Source organism: Acinonyx jubatus, chromosome A1 (genome assembly GCF_027475565.1).
Source record: "Acinonyx jubatus isolate Ajub_Pintada_27869175 chromosome A1, VMU_Ajub_asm_v1.0, whole genome shotgun sequence".
NCBI lineage: Eukaryota > Metazoa > Chordata > Mammalia > Carnivora > Felidae > Acinonyx > Acinonyx jubatus.
The window spans coordinates 19,622,908-19,640,029 of record NC_069380.1 but is presented as its reverse complement, the minus strand read 5'-3'; the positions used below and the strand labels follow the sequence as shown (position 1 = coordinate 19,640,029).

At 44.1% G+C, this 17,122-nt stretch overlaps 1 protein-coding gene and 1 long non-coding RNA gene across 6 annotated transcripts in view; one reads left to right on the top strand and one right to left on the bottom strand.

Annotated features, from left to right (window-relative positions):
- The window catches only part of LOC113600963 (uncharacterized), an 86,901-nt gene extending 80,519 nt beyond the window's left edge, over nt 1-6,382 (bottom strand). For all 4 annotated transcript variants that reach the window (XR_008295279.1, XR_008295274.1, XR_008295277.1 and 1 more), the window contains exons 1-2: nt 6,249-6,382; nt 4,554-4,662 (exon numbers count right to left, since the gene is read on the bottom strand). This is a non-coding gene — a long non-coding RNA (uncharacterized LOC113600963). The remainder of the gene's footprint in view (nt 1-4,553; nt 4,663-6,248) is intronic.
- A 74-nt stretch (nt 6,383-6,456) lies between these two features.
- WDFY2 (WD repeat and FYVE domain containing 2) overlaps nt 6,457-17,122 on the top strand; it is a 173,439-nt gene continuing 162,773 nt past the window's right edge. The window contains exon 1 of one of the 2 annotated variants that reach the window (XM_053214907.1): nt 6,457-6,518. In XM_053214907.1, the coding sequence (XP_053070882.1) occupies nt 6,472-6,518 (47 nt within the window). In that variant the 5' untranslated portion in view covers nt 6,457-6,471. Of the gene's footprint in view, nt 6,519-7,249; nt 7,387-17,122 lie in introns of those variants that run through there. The other variant, XM_053214908.1, reaches the window with a different exon arrangement.

Below are 17,122 nucleotides of genomic sequence, written 5' to 3'. Positions count from 1 at the left end.
AGATCAAATGGGGAAAGAATATCTCAGAAAGAGAAAAGAGAGCTATACCATGGGATGAAAGGCCTAGAGAGTCATAAGTAATTTGGATTCTGAAGATGCTTATTCTGCATCCGTTCTCTCCTTCCCTCCACATTTCCCAGCCACGGGTGGAATATAATTGACCTTATTCCCAGCTCCAAGGATGGATCTTGATCGGCCTTAGGCAGTCAGTGGAATCTATTCTTTTGTTGCAGCTGGTTCTCAGAGAAGTGTGTCATCCAAGCCTAAGCAAATCAGCCATGGCATTCCTCAGAGATGTTAGGTCAGGGCTGGATATGTCCAAACAGAAAGAAGTCCAGGATTTTGGTTTGATGGTTAGGAGAAAAGATGCATTCACATGGAAGAAAAAGCATGTCAACCCGAGAGCTACTGGTTTCTATTTTGCTACCTCAAGGAGAGCCAACCAGCGGATGAGGATGTCGCATAGAGTGAGGGGGATGCCACAGAAATGGAGCCAATGAGCTGACCCACCTCTGACCAGGTAAGTGGAAGCTGGTATTCCCTTCATGGTTTAAAAGATCAAGTAGAATTTCATGTTACTCACAACTAAAAGCATTTTACCTGATGCAGTGTCACTGGAGGTGAGGTTGAGGGGGTAGGAAGTGGGAAATGGATTGTAGAGGTAGGCATGAGCCAGATGATGAGTCTAGTTTCAATTCTAGAGACACAGAAAGCTCTTAGAGGGTGTAGGCTATGCTAGGAAGTAAAATGAGTTTTAGAAAGATTGCTCTAGCAGCAATGAGAAGGATGGCTTGGAGAGAGCAAGGCGGGGGCAGTGAGGCCAGTGGCAGAACAGCACCACATTGTCACGGTGTTCATCATTCCTCTCAGGGGTGCAGCTTTTAGCTCCGTTTTGCACCAACCTCAAAAGAGAATCAGCTTTTTGAAAATACTTAATCTGTGAACAGACGATAAAGGATATAGATTCTTTAGGATTTCATATCCTGGAAATAAAAATGTATGTTTGAGAAGCCCACAGAACACTTCAAGGGATTTAACATAGTGATCAAAGTTTGGGTTATACTGTTAGAGCTATCATTAATATCTTGGCCTCTTTCTGTTTCTTTTCAGGACTTTGAATTTGTTCCATCCTCCCTCTTTACTCATTTTATTTATTTGTCAATACGGTCTTTTTCCCTATTGCTTGAGGTTTTTTTTGGTTTCTCCCTTCCACTGAAACAGAAAGGCAGTTCAAGAGAAAGGCTAATGTTGATTTGGTTAGCACAAAAGCCCTTTCCCCATGGTATCTTATCTGATTCCAACTAATTTTACTCAAGAGGAGGCACCTTTGGTAACAAACCCTTGTCCCGATCTCTCTGGCCTCCAGTATTAGCTGCCACGTAAATTGTGTTGATAGGAAAAACATGCTTCTAGGATCCATTTTACCAGAAGCTGTTCTGCAAAGACATTAAGATTCAATTAATCTTTCTACTTACTTGTCATTACTGAGCTCCCTCTTCATGCTTTGCACTGGGCTTGATACCAGGGGGTAGTTCAACAGAAGAGGAAAGCTGTCTCCGCTTAAAAAGGGCTTATGGTATAGATTCTGAGGATGGGGAAATGCTTTTCCTAAAACCATGTCAATGAGGCCTAATATACTACAGGTGGCTCGTCTGGAAGATGGCTGCATTGTGTTGATCCTTGAAGTGTATGAGAAACTTTTAAAAGTATCATCAGATAGCCAAAGAGTGTCAGATACAATTCTGCCAGGACTCCAGTGACAACATTAGAATTTTGGTCATTAACCATGCCCTTCCATCAAGGTCTTTGAGATACAGATGATCTCATTCTTTGTTTACAGAATCATTTATTTCCCTCGTGTATATAATTTTAGGTGGAAAATGGAACCCAAAACAGGCACATGTAGAAAAAAATGTGGTATCCCCCCAAAGTTTCCACAAAATACAAAATGTCCATTCCTCAGTAAAGTACCTGTAGTTATGTATGGGAGTTAGAGACGGATTCCTTCCACATGGATTAATCATTTTGCCTAGATGGCAATATATTTCACCCCTCCTCCCATCTCATTATTTTGTATGGGTAACATTCATTCCTCACAGGTCCCATTTAATTCCTTCATACATTCTATTTAACATTATTTGTGAAAAAGATTTAGAGCAGAACCAACTACATCAGCAGAACCTGAGCATAGTCCTGACCTTTACTTTAAAACCAAAAGCTTCTCACACCAACTCCTCTACCTGTTCACTGTGCTCAGAGCCAGTGGCCCTCCAATAATGAAATCAAGACACGGGTCAAATTGAGCTCTGTCCTTAAATTCACAAGAGTCATATTTAGTACCTAGCTTATTCCCTGGAACACAGCAGGCACCAATTTTCTAGAAGAAAGAATGAGGGAAGATAGTGTCTATGGAATTGTGAGCAGGTCTGAGTTTCCTGAAGCTGAACCAAGGATTCTAATAGATTTAAGACATTTGAATGGTAAACTGAGGAATTTATGTTTTCATTTATGCCTGCATCCAACAAACATTTTTTTGAGAGCTACTTTGTTCTAGGAATAGTATACCCACTTCTTCTTGACAAAATGTACTTGAGATTCCTCTGCTCTTGGTTTGCTTAGGGGCAGATCATCAGTCACAGTCCCTGCCTCTCACTTCAGCTCAATTCAGGGCTTAGGGTATGGGTGGGTCTGCAGTGGCATGAATATTATTAATAAAGACAAAGCAAAGAAGGAACAGAAACATAAACCCCCTTCCTCCTTCTCTTTTTTCTGCCACTATTTCACCTTGTCACCATTTCCCTAAGGCTGGTTTCTATTCTTACTTCATCCTACCCTGCCTTCCTAGTTCCTCTTCAGAAAATTCCAGAATTCATTTCCTCTGAAATATAGATGAACCTAACTGGTGGGAATTCATAATGGCACAGCCACTTTAGAAGACAGATTGGCAGTTTCTTACAGAAATAAACATACTCTTCCCCATACAATCCAACAAATGGGCTCTTTGGTATTTACCCAAAGGAATTGGAAACTTATGTCCACACAAAAACCTGAACACAGATATTTATAGCAGTTTTATCTAAAATTGCGGCAAAGTGGGAATATCCAAGATGGCCTTCAGCAGGTGAATGGATAAACAAAATAATGATACCTACAGACAATGGAATATTACTCAGCACTACAAACAAATGAGCTATCAATCCATGAAAGGGCATGGGCGACACTTAAAAGCATGTTACTAAATGAAAGAAGCCAATCTGAAAAGTCTACACCCTGTGTAATCCCAACTATATGACATTCTGGAAAAGGCAAAACTATGGGGACAATAAAAAGATCGGCAATTGCCAGGGGCCTGGGAGAGAGGGACAAATAGGCAGAACACAGAGGATTTTTAGGGCAGTGTAATTATTCTATATGGTATTATTATCATGGATACATGTCATTATACATTTGTCTAAACACATAGAACTCACAACTCAGAGAGTGAACCCTAGGGAAAACAATGGACTTTGGGTGGTAAAGATGTATCAGCGCAGGTTCACTGATTGTTACAAATGTACCAGTCTGGTGGGAGCTGTGGATCATGGGGAAAACTATCCATGTGTGGGGGCAGGGGGCATATAGGAACTCCTTGTACTTTCCAGTCAATTTTACTGTGAACCTAAGACTGCTCTTAAAAAAAAAAAAAGTCTATTTAAAAAATATGTAGATACAGATATAGATACCTAGATGAACCTTAATACCTTTGTATACATGAAAACCTACTGTTAGCTCAAGCCTGCCCAGACCAGAGAGGAGTGAGAGGAAGATTAAGGGGAAAGCTTTGCAAAAGCCTCGTGCTTGATTCTGGCACAGGTGAGTAGGGCAAAAAGTCACAGGCAGTGAGTGTTCTGTTACTCAATGGACCACACATACAAAAAGGCATTAGTCTGATCAGAAACAACAGATGTTACCAGTGGAAGAACAAGCAGCCTGGCTAGTCTCTCATGCTGGGGAAGAAAAGGGAGGGGGAGATGTGCCCCATAGTTGGAGGCCCAGCCCTCTGTACCACTCATCACTTTTCCTGCACCCTTCCGTTGGATTCCTAGATCTGGGCTTCCCAGACTAGACTAGAAACAAGGATCACCTGCTTTAGAATCACCTGAAACTTTATAAAAATTCATATTCTCAGACCAAGCTCCTAGAAAACCAAATCCAGTTGTTCAGGGATAGGGTCCAGGGCTCTGCATTTTCAAAAAGCTCCCAAGGCATTCTGATGGGCAGCCGGGCTTCAGTGCCACAGAACCTTGTTGCTGAGGAGACCCTTGTACCTGCTACCAGGAAGAGAAGGAGAAATTGCATACTAAGCCTTTCTCTTGGATACCAATTACTCACCTGTTGGCTTTACCATATTGGTATTACCATCTGCCTGTTTTGTGTATTCTCCCAAGGATCATCCCATCCCAGGAATTAGGGTAAGGTCCAGATTCCAGTCTTTCCATTACACTCTAATGGAAAAGAGTTAAATTCAGACTTGCCTGTCTTTCTTTCTACTCATTCATTTGACAAATACTTACAGCATTCCTCCTAATGGGCCAGCTATGATTCTAGGGGCTGGGAATACAACGATGAACAGGCAGGTAAGGTCCTTTCTCTCCTGGTGCTTCTCTTCTAGAAGATGGAGAACTAAGAAATAAATAAGAAACAAAGATTATTTGGGGCAGAAGTGAGGACTGCAAAACAAAACAGCATGATATGACAGTGAGTGTTATAAGGAGGTGGGGTATGTTAGAGGTGGGAGGGTAAGACTCTTTAGACTGAAGCCTCAGTGGTGAGAAGCAAGTATCCCACTGCAAAGGCCACCATCAGGAAGAAGGTTGGTGTTTCTGGGATTTTCTAAGCCAGGGCTTAGAGAGTATCGAACAGGAGGAGAGGTGAGGTTGGAGAAGCATTATCCCAAATGCAATGGTAAGCCACTGACAGACTTGAAGCAGAGGAGTAATGTGATCTGGCTTATGTTTTAAAACATAATCCTCTGGTCACTGTGATAAAAATAGATTAGATAGATAAAAAGAGTTTGGGGTGGGTGAGGGAAGGGTTCAAGAGAAGAAGCAGGGAAAGCAGGTAGGTTACTGTGATAGTAGAGGCCAGAGCATATGGTGACTCGGACTGGGGTAGAGGTGACATTAGTGGGAAAATTCAAGACCTACTCTGGAGGCGGAGCTGATGAGTTTATGGTTTGGAAAGGAGTTGTGAGGAAAAGAGAAGAATCAAGGATGACTCTTAGGAACTCAGTTTTTAACCATTGGGTGAATGGTGTGGTAGATTTGAAGATACTGTTTGGGAATGCTTGAAACACCTATTAAATGGTTAATTGACAAAGTGGAGTGGCATTAGATATATGAGTTTGGAGTTGAGGAGCATAAGAATAGTATTTAAAACCCTTGTGGTAGGCTGAATAATGGTCTCCCAAATATGTCCATGTCCTAATACCTGGAACCCTGAAGGACCTATTGTGCATGAAGTCACTTAAAATATGTCTTTTGTAGCTCTCACATAACACCCAAGGTAGGTATTATTATCTTCCACTTAATAGATTGGGAACCTGAGGCTCAGAGAAGGGGAATGCTTTGTTCCAGGTTCCCAAACTGGAAAATACCTGTCTCACTTTCTAGTGCCTTACAGAATTTCTGCAAAGATGGGAGGTGGTAAAGAGTTGCACTGTGTGCTTTGAGACAGGTCCTTGGCTGCCAAAAACCTGCATAAGAAATGCAGTTCTACGAGGCCTGTCATTTCTTTGCCCGGTTCTGCCATATTATTTTTCTAACCTCCAGAGCCCTTGCTAGCCCAGTCACACCACATGACCACTCTTCAGCTAGTTTGTTAACTCTGGGAGGGCTTAGTAGGGTCGTCAAATAATGAACGACCCCACATGCCAGGCCCTGCGCCAGGCACCTAACATTCATTCAATAATCACAGTAACTCTCTCCATTGTCTCTGGAGCAAGCCAGAAAGGCTGAATTACTGGCGAATGGAAAGAAGACAGGGCCAGGAGTAGGGGAGGGAGACTGGGTTCAAGTCCGGGGGTGTGGTGGGGGCATAGCCCTAACTGGGAGCTAAGTTAACCTTGGGCTAGTAACTTAGTCATTTAAGAAAAGCCAGTTAGATGATACTGCAGATGATCTCTAAACCCCCTCAAAAATGCGTATACGAAAGATTCTCTTCTTTCCCCACCCTCGGGCTCTACTATTATAGGAAACAATCTTAACCACCTGCTCAGCCCTGGGATGCTCTTCAATTTCCTCCTTAGAGATCAGTCCGGGCCGCGACTCAGTTAATTGCCTGGGACGGTGCCGGGCTCCCCAGTTCAGGAGCGCTGAGAAGTGGGCAATAGGTTATTCCAGAAGGGAGACGAGGCTCCGAAAAACTACAACTCCCAGGAGCCCTTGGGGTGCCACTCGGCAGCCTGGGCCTGGTGCATGCTGGGAGCAGTAAATGGCCTCCCGTCGCGGCAGGCTCATTGTTATGGAAGCTCAGAACAGGTAACCCTTACGCACGCCCAGTCACGTCCCAACTAGTTCAGCTTCTTTCCTTTCTGCAAGCTTCTTCTCTTTCCGGCCTCGTCCAGGCCCACTTTCCCCCGCTCCACTCCGCCCCCTTTTTATAAATTTTGGAGGGGGCGGGGCCTCTGGCAAGCGCGTTCCCGGGGGGTTTACACGCGCGTTCACGGGAGATTAGAAAGGGAGGGGACTACAGATTGGAGGTGGAAGGTGGCGAGTCTAGGAGACCGCAGGTAATGGAAGGCGCATGCGTTCCAGGGGCGGTGCTGCGAGGCTTCGGGAATTCAGTAGGGGCGGGGCGGAAATGGGCTGGTGGGCTGGCGCACGCGTATTGGGCCGCCAACGTCCCGCCTCCTTTTTTAGGTTTCCTCACCTCCTCCACCACCCTTCCGGAAGTGCCGCCGCCCTCGCGCCCACCAGCGGCCACCCCCTGCGGCAGGCCCCGCCCCCTACCGGCTCCGCCCCCCAGCTCTCCGCCCCCTCCTCCGGTGGTGGCGCCGGCTTGCAACCCGGGTCGTGGTGGTTTCGGTGCCCGAAGCCGGGAGCGCGGAGTCGTTCCCGGAGCGCGGCCAGGCTATGATCGCGGGTCCCCGGCGTCCCGCTCCGGCCAACCAGAGTCCCTGTCTCAGCTTGTGCCCGTGCCTGAGCGGTCTCCTCAGCCCAGCTCCGCGGTGCGGTTGGCGGCGGCGGCGCCCGACGCGCCCCCTCCTCCGATGGCGGCGGAGATCCAGCCCAAGCCGCTGACCCGCAAACCCATCCTGCTGCAGCGGGTCGAGGGGTCCCAGGAGGTGGTGAATATGGCCGTGATCGTGCCCAAGGAGGAGGGCGTCATCAGCGTCTCGGAGGACAGGTACGGACCGCCGCCCCTGGGCCGCTAGGAGGGGCGGGACGGGCCGGCGGTCCCGGAGCCCGCGTCCCGGGCTGTGCCTTCACATCGGCAGTATGTAGACATACTCCCCCAAGTTTTTATTATAATGGGCATCCTGGTGATGCTGGTGTCCAGCTGCGCGCCGCCGCCGCTGCGTGGCTCTGGGAAGCGGAGACCAGACAGCGGCTTGCGCTCTGGCCTTGCCCGGGGCTGGTGGCGCAGGCCGGGCCAGGGTGGCCCTTGGACTAACGGTGCGCCGGCCACTGGACCTTGGTCCAGCCCTAAGGACAGAAGGGGGAGAGGGAGGAGCCGCCCAGCCCTGCAGGAGTGTGCGTGGGGAGGATGCTCCGAGAGCCTTTGCTAGATAACTAAGGGTTTTTGAGTACTCTGATACAGTTCTTACGGGCTCCAGACTGAAAAAGTAAATGCCACTCCCTTCTCCCGAACAGTCCCACTGAATCCAGATCTCCCATACATCTTACACTGAACTCAATGAATATTGCAAGTTGTGAAAAGAGTATAACTTTGGGCTTCTGAACGAAAGGAGAGGTGCCTTTTCTTCTTTGGTCTCCTTATTTCTTCGAGCTCAAGGGGAAGCGCCTAGAACTAACTTGCAAGGGACCCCTGCTGCAAATAGCTCTTGAGTTCCTTCCCTTTGCCCGCTTCCTTTCTTTTTGCCTAATTTTGCTTAATTTGCAGAAGTGGAGCCAGTTGTTCTGCCTTTAATATTTTCTCTTGTTTTTCAGACAATAGCATTTTCGCTTTAACTTAATTCATTTAATATGCCGAAATCAGGCTGATGGAGCTGATTTCCACAGGAATGCTGCCCGACTATAGTAATTATGCTATTTATCTGGAAGTATTGCTTCGATAATACCAACTAGCATTCTAAAAAATGTAACACTATAGAGGCATATGACAAGGGGTTTTTCCTTAAAACGGTAGTTAGGTTAATTTTTTTTTTTTTTTAGATTTTCTTATGTTGAGGTAGAGAATTATTTTCTTGGTGACCAGTACAAGTACAGTTGGAGGCAGGGGTAAAGCAACAGTATTGGTTACTGTCTTTATAGTCATTTCAGCACTTTGCATACAGTATGGTCTCAAAAATATTTGCCTGATAGATCTATTCATATGATAGGTTCCTCAATATAACTAGGATGAGTATATTAATGACACGTACTTGTCTACATCATACTCCATACAAAAGGTGTTCCATTCATTTCCTATGGGGATCTACTGGGAAAAATTGTAAACATACACCAAGGCGAGCAGTCTGCATTGAACAGAATAAATACATTCTGAAGTGGAGTACGTGGATTAAAAGCCTTTTGACATTCACAAAGAAGTTTATGAGGGTTTAATTTTTGGATAGAGGCAAAATTCTATTAAGGAGATTGCTTCTGGACCTAGAAATTTTTTGTTGCAGAATTGTTTTTAAAGGAATATATTTGACATCACTTTCCAGTTTATGACGGCTATGGATGAAGAACTGCTCAACCTAATTGCTGTAGGAAATTCATGAATAAGTTTGTTGAATCAAGTAAAAGAAGGAAAAAAGTTGGTTAAACCTAAGTTCCTTTGGTATTAGTTTTTTTTTTTAAATTTTTTTAACATTTTTATTTATTTTTGAGACAGAGAGAGACAGAGCATGAGCAGGGGAGGGGAAGAGAGAGAGGGAGACACAGAATCTGAAATAGGCTCCAGGCTCTGAGCTGTCAGCACAGAGCCCGACGCAGGGCTCGAACTCACAGACCGTGAGATCATGACCTGAGCCGAAGTCGGACGCTCAACCGACTGAGCCACCCAGGCGCCGCTATTCCTTTGATATTAGTTTTTAAACTTTTTGCTTTGATTGATAGTTTGGCAGTGGAGGTAAGTTTTCAGTTTTTGATTTTGTTACTGTTTTTAAGAGTTCAGAGGGATCTTGGAGGTTATTTGCTCTAACAGCTTCATTTTATGGATGGGAAGATTTAGGCCAGAGAATTTACCTGCCCAACCTGGTGAGCAGGCCTAGTCCTCAGGCTTCTGCTTCCCATGCTAGTGTGTTATCTTGAAGGGGACAGGGTTAGTGGGATGCATTTCAAGGTATTTAGAGGAGCTAAAGTAGCATATATGAGAGAAACTGAAAGATAAATTTCATTTCAGGATAGGTCAAAAGAAATGTGATGTGTAGCTATATAGTAGTTTAATTTTTATGTTTTAGTTTATAGGGTACATCATAGGAATTATTATTATAGGGTTACTGCTAAATAAATAAGGCCCACCCGTAAGTCCAGAATTATTCTTTCTTTTATTTAAAAAAAATTTTTTTTTTTTTAACATTTATTTATTTTTGAGACGGAGAGAGACAGAGCATGAACAGGGGAGGGGCAGAGAGAGAGGGAGACACAGAATCTGAAGCAGGCTCCAGGCTCTGAGCTGTCAGCACAGAGCCCGACGCGGGGCTCGAACTCACAGACTGTGAGATCATGACCTGAGTCGAAGTCGGACGCTTAACCGACTGAGCCACCCAGGCGCCCCAGTCCAGAATTATTCTTTACGTGTGTTTTATTAATATTCAGATTGACAAACCTGTGTTTCTGTACTCATGGGTGACAATAACTTTGTTATTTAGAGCTCAGTTTTGACTATTGTTTTCATTAGAAGAGAATTGATCTGTATTCTTTCCAGAATCCACTGTCAGTGCCATTTGACATAATGCCGAAGTTATGAAGATAGAATATTGATTTTCATCAAAACCTACAAAGCCATTTCCTTTAGCTATTCTGCTTTAGCTAGAAACTAATAGTTTTCATTCCTGAACTGTAAGGTTAAACCACAAATAATGTCGTGTCCTGAATGGCAGTGTCCTGGAAATTTTTTGAAACCTGGTTTCCCTTTTTGACCTATGACTCCAGATAGCCCTTATCTAACCTTTGAAAACACTTAACATTTTCTATTTTAAACAGTATCGTAGATACTTATGGTCCCTTCATCTTCTCCATAGTTTCCCTAAGGTGCTATGTGTGTCTTACTCGTTGTAGTATCTTTACAGCCTAGCAAATTGCCTGATCCATGGAAGGCCCCCAGACATTTGCTGTGTGTCAGTGACTGATAACATTTTGATTGTTGTTCCTGAGAGTATAGCGTCTTAAGTCTTGTTGGCACTTAGTTGATATTTATCGAATGACTTTTATGACAACCTATGAAAGCCCTGTGTGGACGAATGGAAAAGGATTGCACTGGATGGATGGTCTTTAGGATACCTTAAAACTCTGGAAGTCCACATGTTGCTTCATTCATTCCATCAACAAACATTTAAGTTTCTGTTGTGTTCCAAACACACGTGCAGACTCCGTTGGGTGAAATGGCAAGATCGTTTGCAGATACAATTCAGTGGGGGGTAAGTTTTAGAAGATAATAAAACAAAACCACAGCCTCTAAGATTTAGTACTGAAAGGAGAATTTTCAGATGGGAAAGAGTGGCTGGACTCCACAGCCCTTATTGTCCCTGCATTTTACTTTCTTTTGGAGGATTCTTTCACTTGCATTCATTACCATGTTCATGCTACTGCTGCTGTCAGTAGTGGGCTGATAGTATTCTAATCTTCAGGCCAAATCTGCAGGTTTTTTGATAAAAACCCTCACCCTCCGTTCATGTTAGCACAGTTAGAACAGTCTGGAACTTTCCTGGATACCAAGGAAGGAATATAAGAAATATATAAACAATCTGATTTTCAAGTTTAGATTTCTGGGGCTGTCATAACATAGGACCTGTTCTTGGAACTCACTGGCCGTTTCTGGGTCTATCTTTGCTTTGAGAATAGCCGGATTCTATCTCTGGGGGACTTAGCTACCTTTGGTACTTTGGGTTCCTCGTGAGTCAGCTGCTTTCTGAACTATCTTTTCTGAGTAGATGCCATTTTAACATTCCTTGCTTAGGAGCTTCCTACAAGGCATCTTAGCTCCATGTTGGTTAACACTCATGTAGCCTGCAGCTTACCAGGGACTCCCTTGTCTGGTCACACAGCCTCTTCTTCAATGATGAAGGCCAGGAGAGACCTCTCTCCGGGTGGGACCCAGCCCCATCTAGACTTTTATGTTCGTATGTTTCTTTATATGCGTATTTTAACACAAGTCAACAATTTTGGCATTCATATAGAGAGTTTTAGTAACTCTAGGTAGTTGCTATTGGGCTGTTATAGGAAGCTGTTCTTTCCCTAGGAGTCTGTACCTTTGCGGTGGGTTAGGGACGGGGGAGGGGGGTCCCGTTTTTATCTCCGTATTAGGAAATGTGCCGAAGATAGGTACAGTGTCCTCTGTGTTTGCCACAGAATCTCCTCTGCTCGTGGTGGTTAGAAAAAAGGAGTGCTCCTGCGGATGGGTCTTGTAGGATGAGTAGGAGTTCATGTGAAAAAGTGAGGGTAGAGGAAAGAGCATTGTAGGTAGAGGGGGAAAAGAAAACTCCCATTCACTGAGAAGCACTCGAATGGACTGGTTAAGAGTGTAGATTCAGGAGCCAGTCAGCTTGAATTCAGAACTTAGCTCTGAGTGATTTGAGGAATCTGGAAAATTGGTTTCTCCAAAGGAGTCACTGTGAGTGGAGCTTTCTAAAACCTCTGGGGGCAAGAATTTGAAATTATTTTCTGGATAAAAAGATCTGAGGGTGTGGTGGTGGCGTGTTGGAGAGGACGCTCTGTGGGGAGGGGACACTGTAGGGGATGAGGGTAATGAGGGGACTGTGGGGGGAACTACCACGTGATATTCTAACTTTATTCAGGACTAATTTATGCAGCACAGTTAGCAGTGTTCTCTATAATCCTTAAGGGTAGACAGAACCCCCCCAATGGTGAAGGAGTCAGATTTTTAGGACATCTGGTCCCTAGTGCCTAGCATAATGCAGTGTGTGTTCATTGAAGGAATTAGAAATGACTGACGGATCACCAGTTTGGAATGAAATGAGCCTGAAGAGGTGGTGAGTTTCCGGAGCAAAGATACTTGAGTTGAGCTTGAGAGAAATTTAGTAGTTTGCTTTCAGCCAGAACAGTGTAGCAGGGGATGGGGATTGGGAGGGACTGGGACAAGAGATGGGTTGGATTTTGTTTTTTTTTTTTAATCTCTAAGACTTTTTTTTTTTTTTTTAACTCTGAACTACTCGATTCTAAGTGGTCATGACTAGTTGACTATTTGTTGAAAAGATATATTAAAATTTCATTTCATTTTATAAATCCTCATGCTGTTGGTTGATGTATCATTGGTTTTTACCATTCTGAAATCGCGCTGTCTCAGATTTCTGGTTGAAACCATTGTTTCACTAATACAGCTTGGCTCAGTTCAGCTGAGCTCCTAGTAGAGTTTTATGTACCATGTACTTCATAACACTTGCATAAAAAAATAGCTTTGAAAATGCAAATCAAAGTTTTCCCGCAGTGTAAGCATAGTTCTGAAGGTTGAGGAGTTCTTAAGAGTGAAGGTGTGAGGTCATTAAAGTCGACAAAATTAGAACCCATCTACACTAATTTTTGAGTGTGTCATGTCTCTATTTAATGGCATAAAATTAATAAACTTTCAACTCTGCACTTGAGACTCCTCACTTGGCAGTAATAATTGCTGGTTTCAAGGTCCCAAAATGGGAATTTAACCCATGTGATTGTTGAAAATCAGACCTTTATGCCGAATTCAGAGCATGAGGCAGTCTTTTTGCCAGCAGATCTGTCTGGAAACAGGCTGCCTCTGTGTCTTGAAAGGTCAGCATACAGATTGACTTTTTAAGAAAAGATCACTATTGGGAAGGCTTGTTTAAGGAGGCTTAGCTCTCCAGTGACCCCAGAGCTCCTGATGGTTCTGAATTTCCTACTTAATTTATGCAGTTCAACCCGATTTTGTCCAGGATCTCAAAGGTCTTAATCAGGGTACATTCATCTGGATATTGCAGGGCAGTGGAAAATTCTCACGCTCCTAAAATGAGGGATTCTTGGATTGTGAAATCCTGACCAACTAACTGTCTTATACGTCAAGTGTGACTAAACTTACTTTGAAAAAGAAAAACAGGTAAAAATCATAGGATGTTAGTAGCTGGAAGAGGCTGAAAAAGGAAATACTACTTTTACTTGCATAGCATCTTTCCCTGGCTCTGTTTTCACTTTGAATTTGGCTTTGAGAGGGAAACATTTTCTATTTGTTTTTGAGAATCACCTTGATGTCATGAAAAAGTTAACAGTTTTGGAGAAGTTAAAACACAGTGGCATTTAGAAATCAGTAAATGAATTGTGATTTAAGACTATTTCAAGTAGTGATCTGTTGATATCTATAGCAATAAACTAAATTATATACAGTATATACTTACCTGAAAAGAAAATGGCTATCAAGCCAAGGTTTTCTTCTTAACTATGGTTTCAGAATAGAAGGACTTCAAAAGCAGGTAATGCTTGTTTATTTTTCTTTCTTTTTTTTTTTTTTTTTTTTTACATTTTATTTATTTTTGAGAGAGAGACAGAGTACAAGTGGGGGAGGGGCAGAGAGAGAGAGAGAGACAGAGAGAGAGAGAGAGAGAGAGAGAGGCAGAATTCGAATAAGGCTCCAGGCTGTGAGCTGTCAGCCCAGAGCCTGATGTGGAGCTCGAACTCACAAACTGAGAGATCATGACCTGACCCAAAGTCGGACGCTTAACTGACAGAGCCACCCAGGAGCCCCTATTTTTATTTCAATAGGTCTTCCAAGGAGATGCCACAATTAACCTAAACAATTTCCTGACACAGAAAAAATAACTTTGCTTGTGCAACTCCATTACCTTTTTTTTTTTATTTTTTTTTCAACATTTTTTATTTATTTTTGGGACAGAGAGAGACAGAGCATGAATGGGGGAGGGGCAGAGAGAGAGGGAGACACAGAATCGGAAACAGGTTCCAGGCTCTGAGCCATCAGCCCGGAGCCTGACGCGGGGCTCAAACTCACGGACCGCGAGATCGTGACCTGGCTGAAGTTGGACGCTTAACCGACTGCGCCACCCAGGCGCCCCATTTTTTTTTTTTTTTTTGAAAGGACAGGGGATCGCCTCAGCCAAATGCTGCATTTAGTCATTAGTGAAAATTAAGTCAGAGGTATAAGAAACCAGCAAATAAGACCAGAAAAGAAAACAAAGTCATCTGCTTGTCTCTTGGCAGGGTGTTCTGCTTTGTGCTCTCATGTGTCTTTAATTTAAGGATTCTTGGAAAAGAACTGGGACTGGGAGCCTGATCTCAGCTGTACCCAGCATTGACCTTGGGCATTTCCCAGGACATTTCATCACTCCAACTCTGGCAAAGGAGCATCATTCCATCTGGCAAAGGAGCATGTAGGAGTTCCTAGCTCTGACACTGACTATGTGATGTGCCCATGTAGTGACTAGACAAGCATAAAGTGTCTGCAGCCACATCACCCTAAAACCTTGAGTGGAGGAAGGTGCGCAGAGGGGGAAAATGTGGCACGAGACATCTGTAAAACGGTGCTTTCTGGAGCCTTTGGAGGGCTGCGGTTGTTTATTCCTGGATGAAATATTAGTATTGGTGCCTGATACTTAAACTGGATTCACTACATTCCTACTTCTGGATGAATCTTTTAGTTTCAAATACTGAAGAGTTTAGCTCTGGGCAGTTTGCTGATCCCCATATCAGGGACTGAGTTGTCTAGAGTAATGCTTTTGAAACTTTTTTGGCCACGTGTCATAGTAAGAAAAACATTTAGCATTGTTATCCAAGACTCTAAATACGCATACACACATGTCACCGAAACAAGAGTATAAAATGGCATCCTTTTTAAAAAATTTTTTTTATTGTTTATTTATTTTTGACAGAGAGAGCACAGCCAGTAGGGGAGAGAGAGGGAGACACAGAATCAGAAGCAGGCTCTAGGCTCTGAGCTGTCATCACAGAGCCCGATGCAGGGCTCGAACTCATGAGCTGAGCTTTGAGATCATGACCTGAACTGAAGTCGGAGGCTTAACCAACTGAGCCACCCAGCTGCCCCTCTTTGCTTCTTTTAATACTAGTTCTACACTTTCAATTATTGTAGCGAATGAGTTGTTCTTGATGGCCAATAGCCTGAGTCTCTCTGGCCAGGTCAGTGAATTAATAGGACAGGCATCTTTTTTTGGCTTCAGATGATTGGCTCTTTCCCACACTTTAGGATTTCAGAGTTTCAGTTTCCACATCTGTAAATTGGCTCCTTCTGAAATTGTTGGGAGGTGTACATGAGCTGACATTCCCACAGCACTTGGTGTTGTACTGGGAGCATAGATGGTGCTGAGTAAAAGGCAGTTGTATTTTTTATGATTCCACCGTGCCTCTAGTAGGGAAGCTTTTCCTGCTGCTATGGTTCCATTAAGGCTTGCCTACTTTAAGAGTCACCTTGGAGACACAAAGGCAGGGCTATTGAATTTTTCTTTGTGTACTTTCATATATTCAGAGCCCTCGTCTTTCTTTTCTAGATGTAGAAGGGTAACGTTACTCTCATTTTTTTACTGCCACTGCCCAAACTTGCCCCCTCGAAAATCAGTGATCAGGAGATCTATGTGGCTGCTGGCTGCTGTGCTCCTCCACAGGCTTCTTCCTTTTTCCATTTGTCATCTTGTCCTGAAACAGTGTGTCCATTGTCTCCATTGGTCTCCTGGAGGGCAAGGGCTGTGTCTTCCACATAGTGCATGGGGAGTATTTGGAAGTAGGGATGTAATGCTAACTGAGCTGCCTTCAACTGAAAGCCTGGGCCTTATAAGCCCGCAGCTAGTGGGTTGAGTTCACCCTCAGGCAGATGTTGACCTGGTGCAATGTTTCTGGAAGTTTGAATCAGTAGCCAAGTTTTATAAATCTGGATTCCACATAAAATTCCAGATTGCTGGCTTCTCTTGACAAATGGGAAGATGTAGCTGTGCCAAGCCTCGAATTCTCCTCTTACGGGTCCCTTGCTCTGCCCACTTCTGGTTAGGGTCAGCCGGGCAAGGCCACGAGAGGGATGCCCACGCTGCCCACTGATGGGGAGACGGCACACGAGACGCAGCTTTGCTGTCTTCCTCTAAATCTGTAAGGTGACACTTGCCCTCTTGTGGAGTCAGTAGTTTGAGCTTTTGGGGTATTCAGAAGAAGAGGTAGAAGAAATGGAAAGATACCCAGAAAGCCCATATTTCTAGAAAGTTAGGTGGGGGTAGAGGGAGGATGCACATACGTTAAACATGAAGACGCCCTTTTGAAGGGATCCTGATGTTATACACAGCAAATATATAAAATAAAGTAGGTATTGGTGAATCAGGCGTGGCATTTATCCCTCCCTATCCCCTCTCTGGAGGCTTCCTAACAGTGTTGGCGCTTGGGGCTCAAGTCCGGACAAGCTGGGTTGGACTCTCAGTTCTGCCACCTACTGGTTGTGTGATGATCCTTGGCAGCTGTAAAATGGGAATTAAAAGAACACCTACCCTGTGGGATACTTCTGAGGGTTCAGTGGTGTGGTGTTCTAAAGTGCCCCATCTAGCCATTCCTCAAGAATGTTAGGGTTTGCCTTCCTTCCTCCAGGCTGCTTTTCTAATCCTTCAGTAACTGTCTTGTGCCTCTAACTCTTCCTCGTCCCTTCTTTGTCTTTGAATCAATCCTTCTTTCCCTTTAGTGTTCATTCCATTCTTTCCTTATATGCCCGTGCTTCTGCAAAGAGGGCTCAAGCATCATGACACTAGTTCGGGAACCCTCTTTGATCCTCTTCTGAAATTGATGTTTTC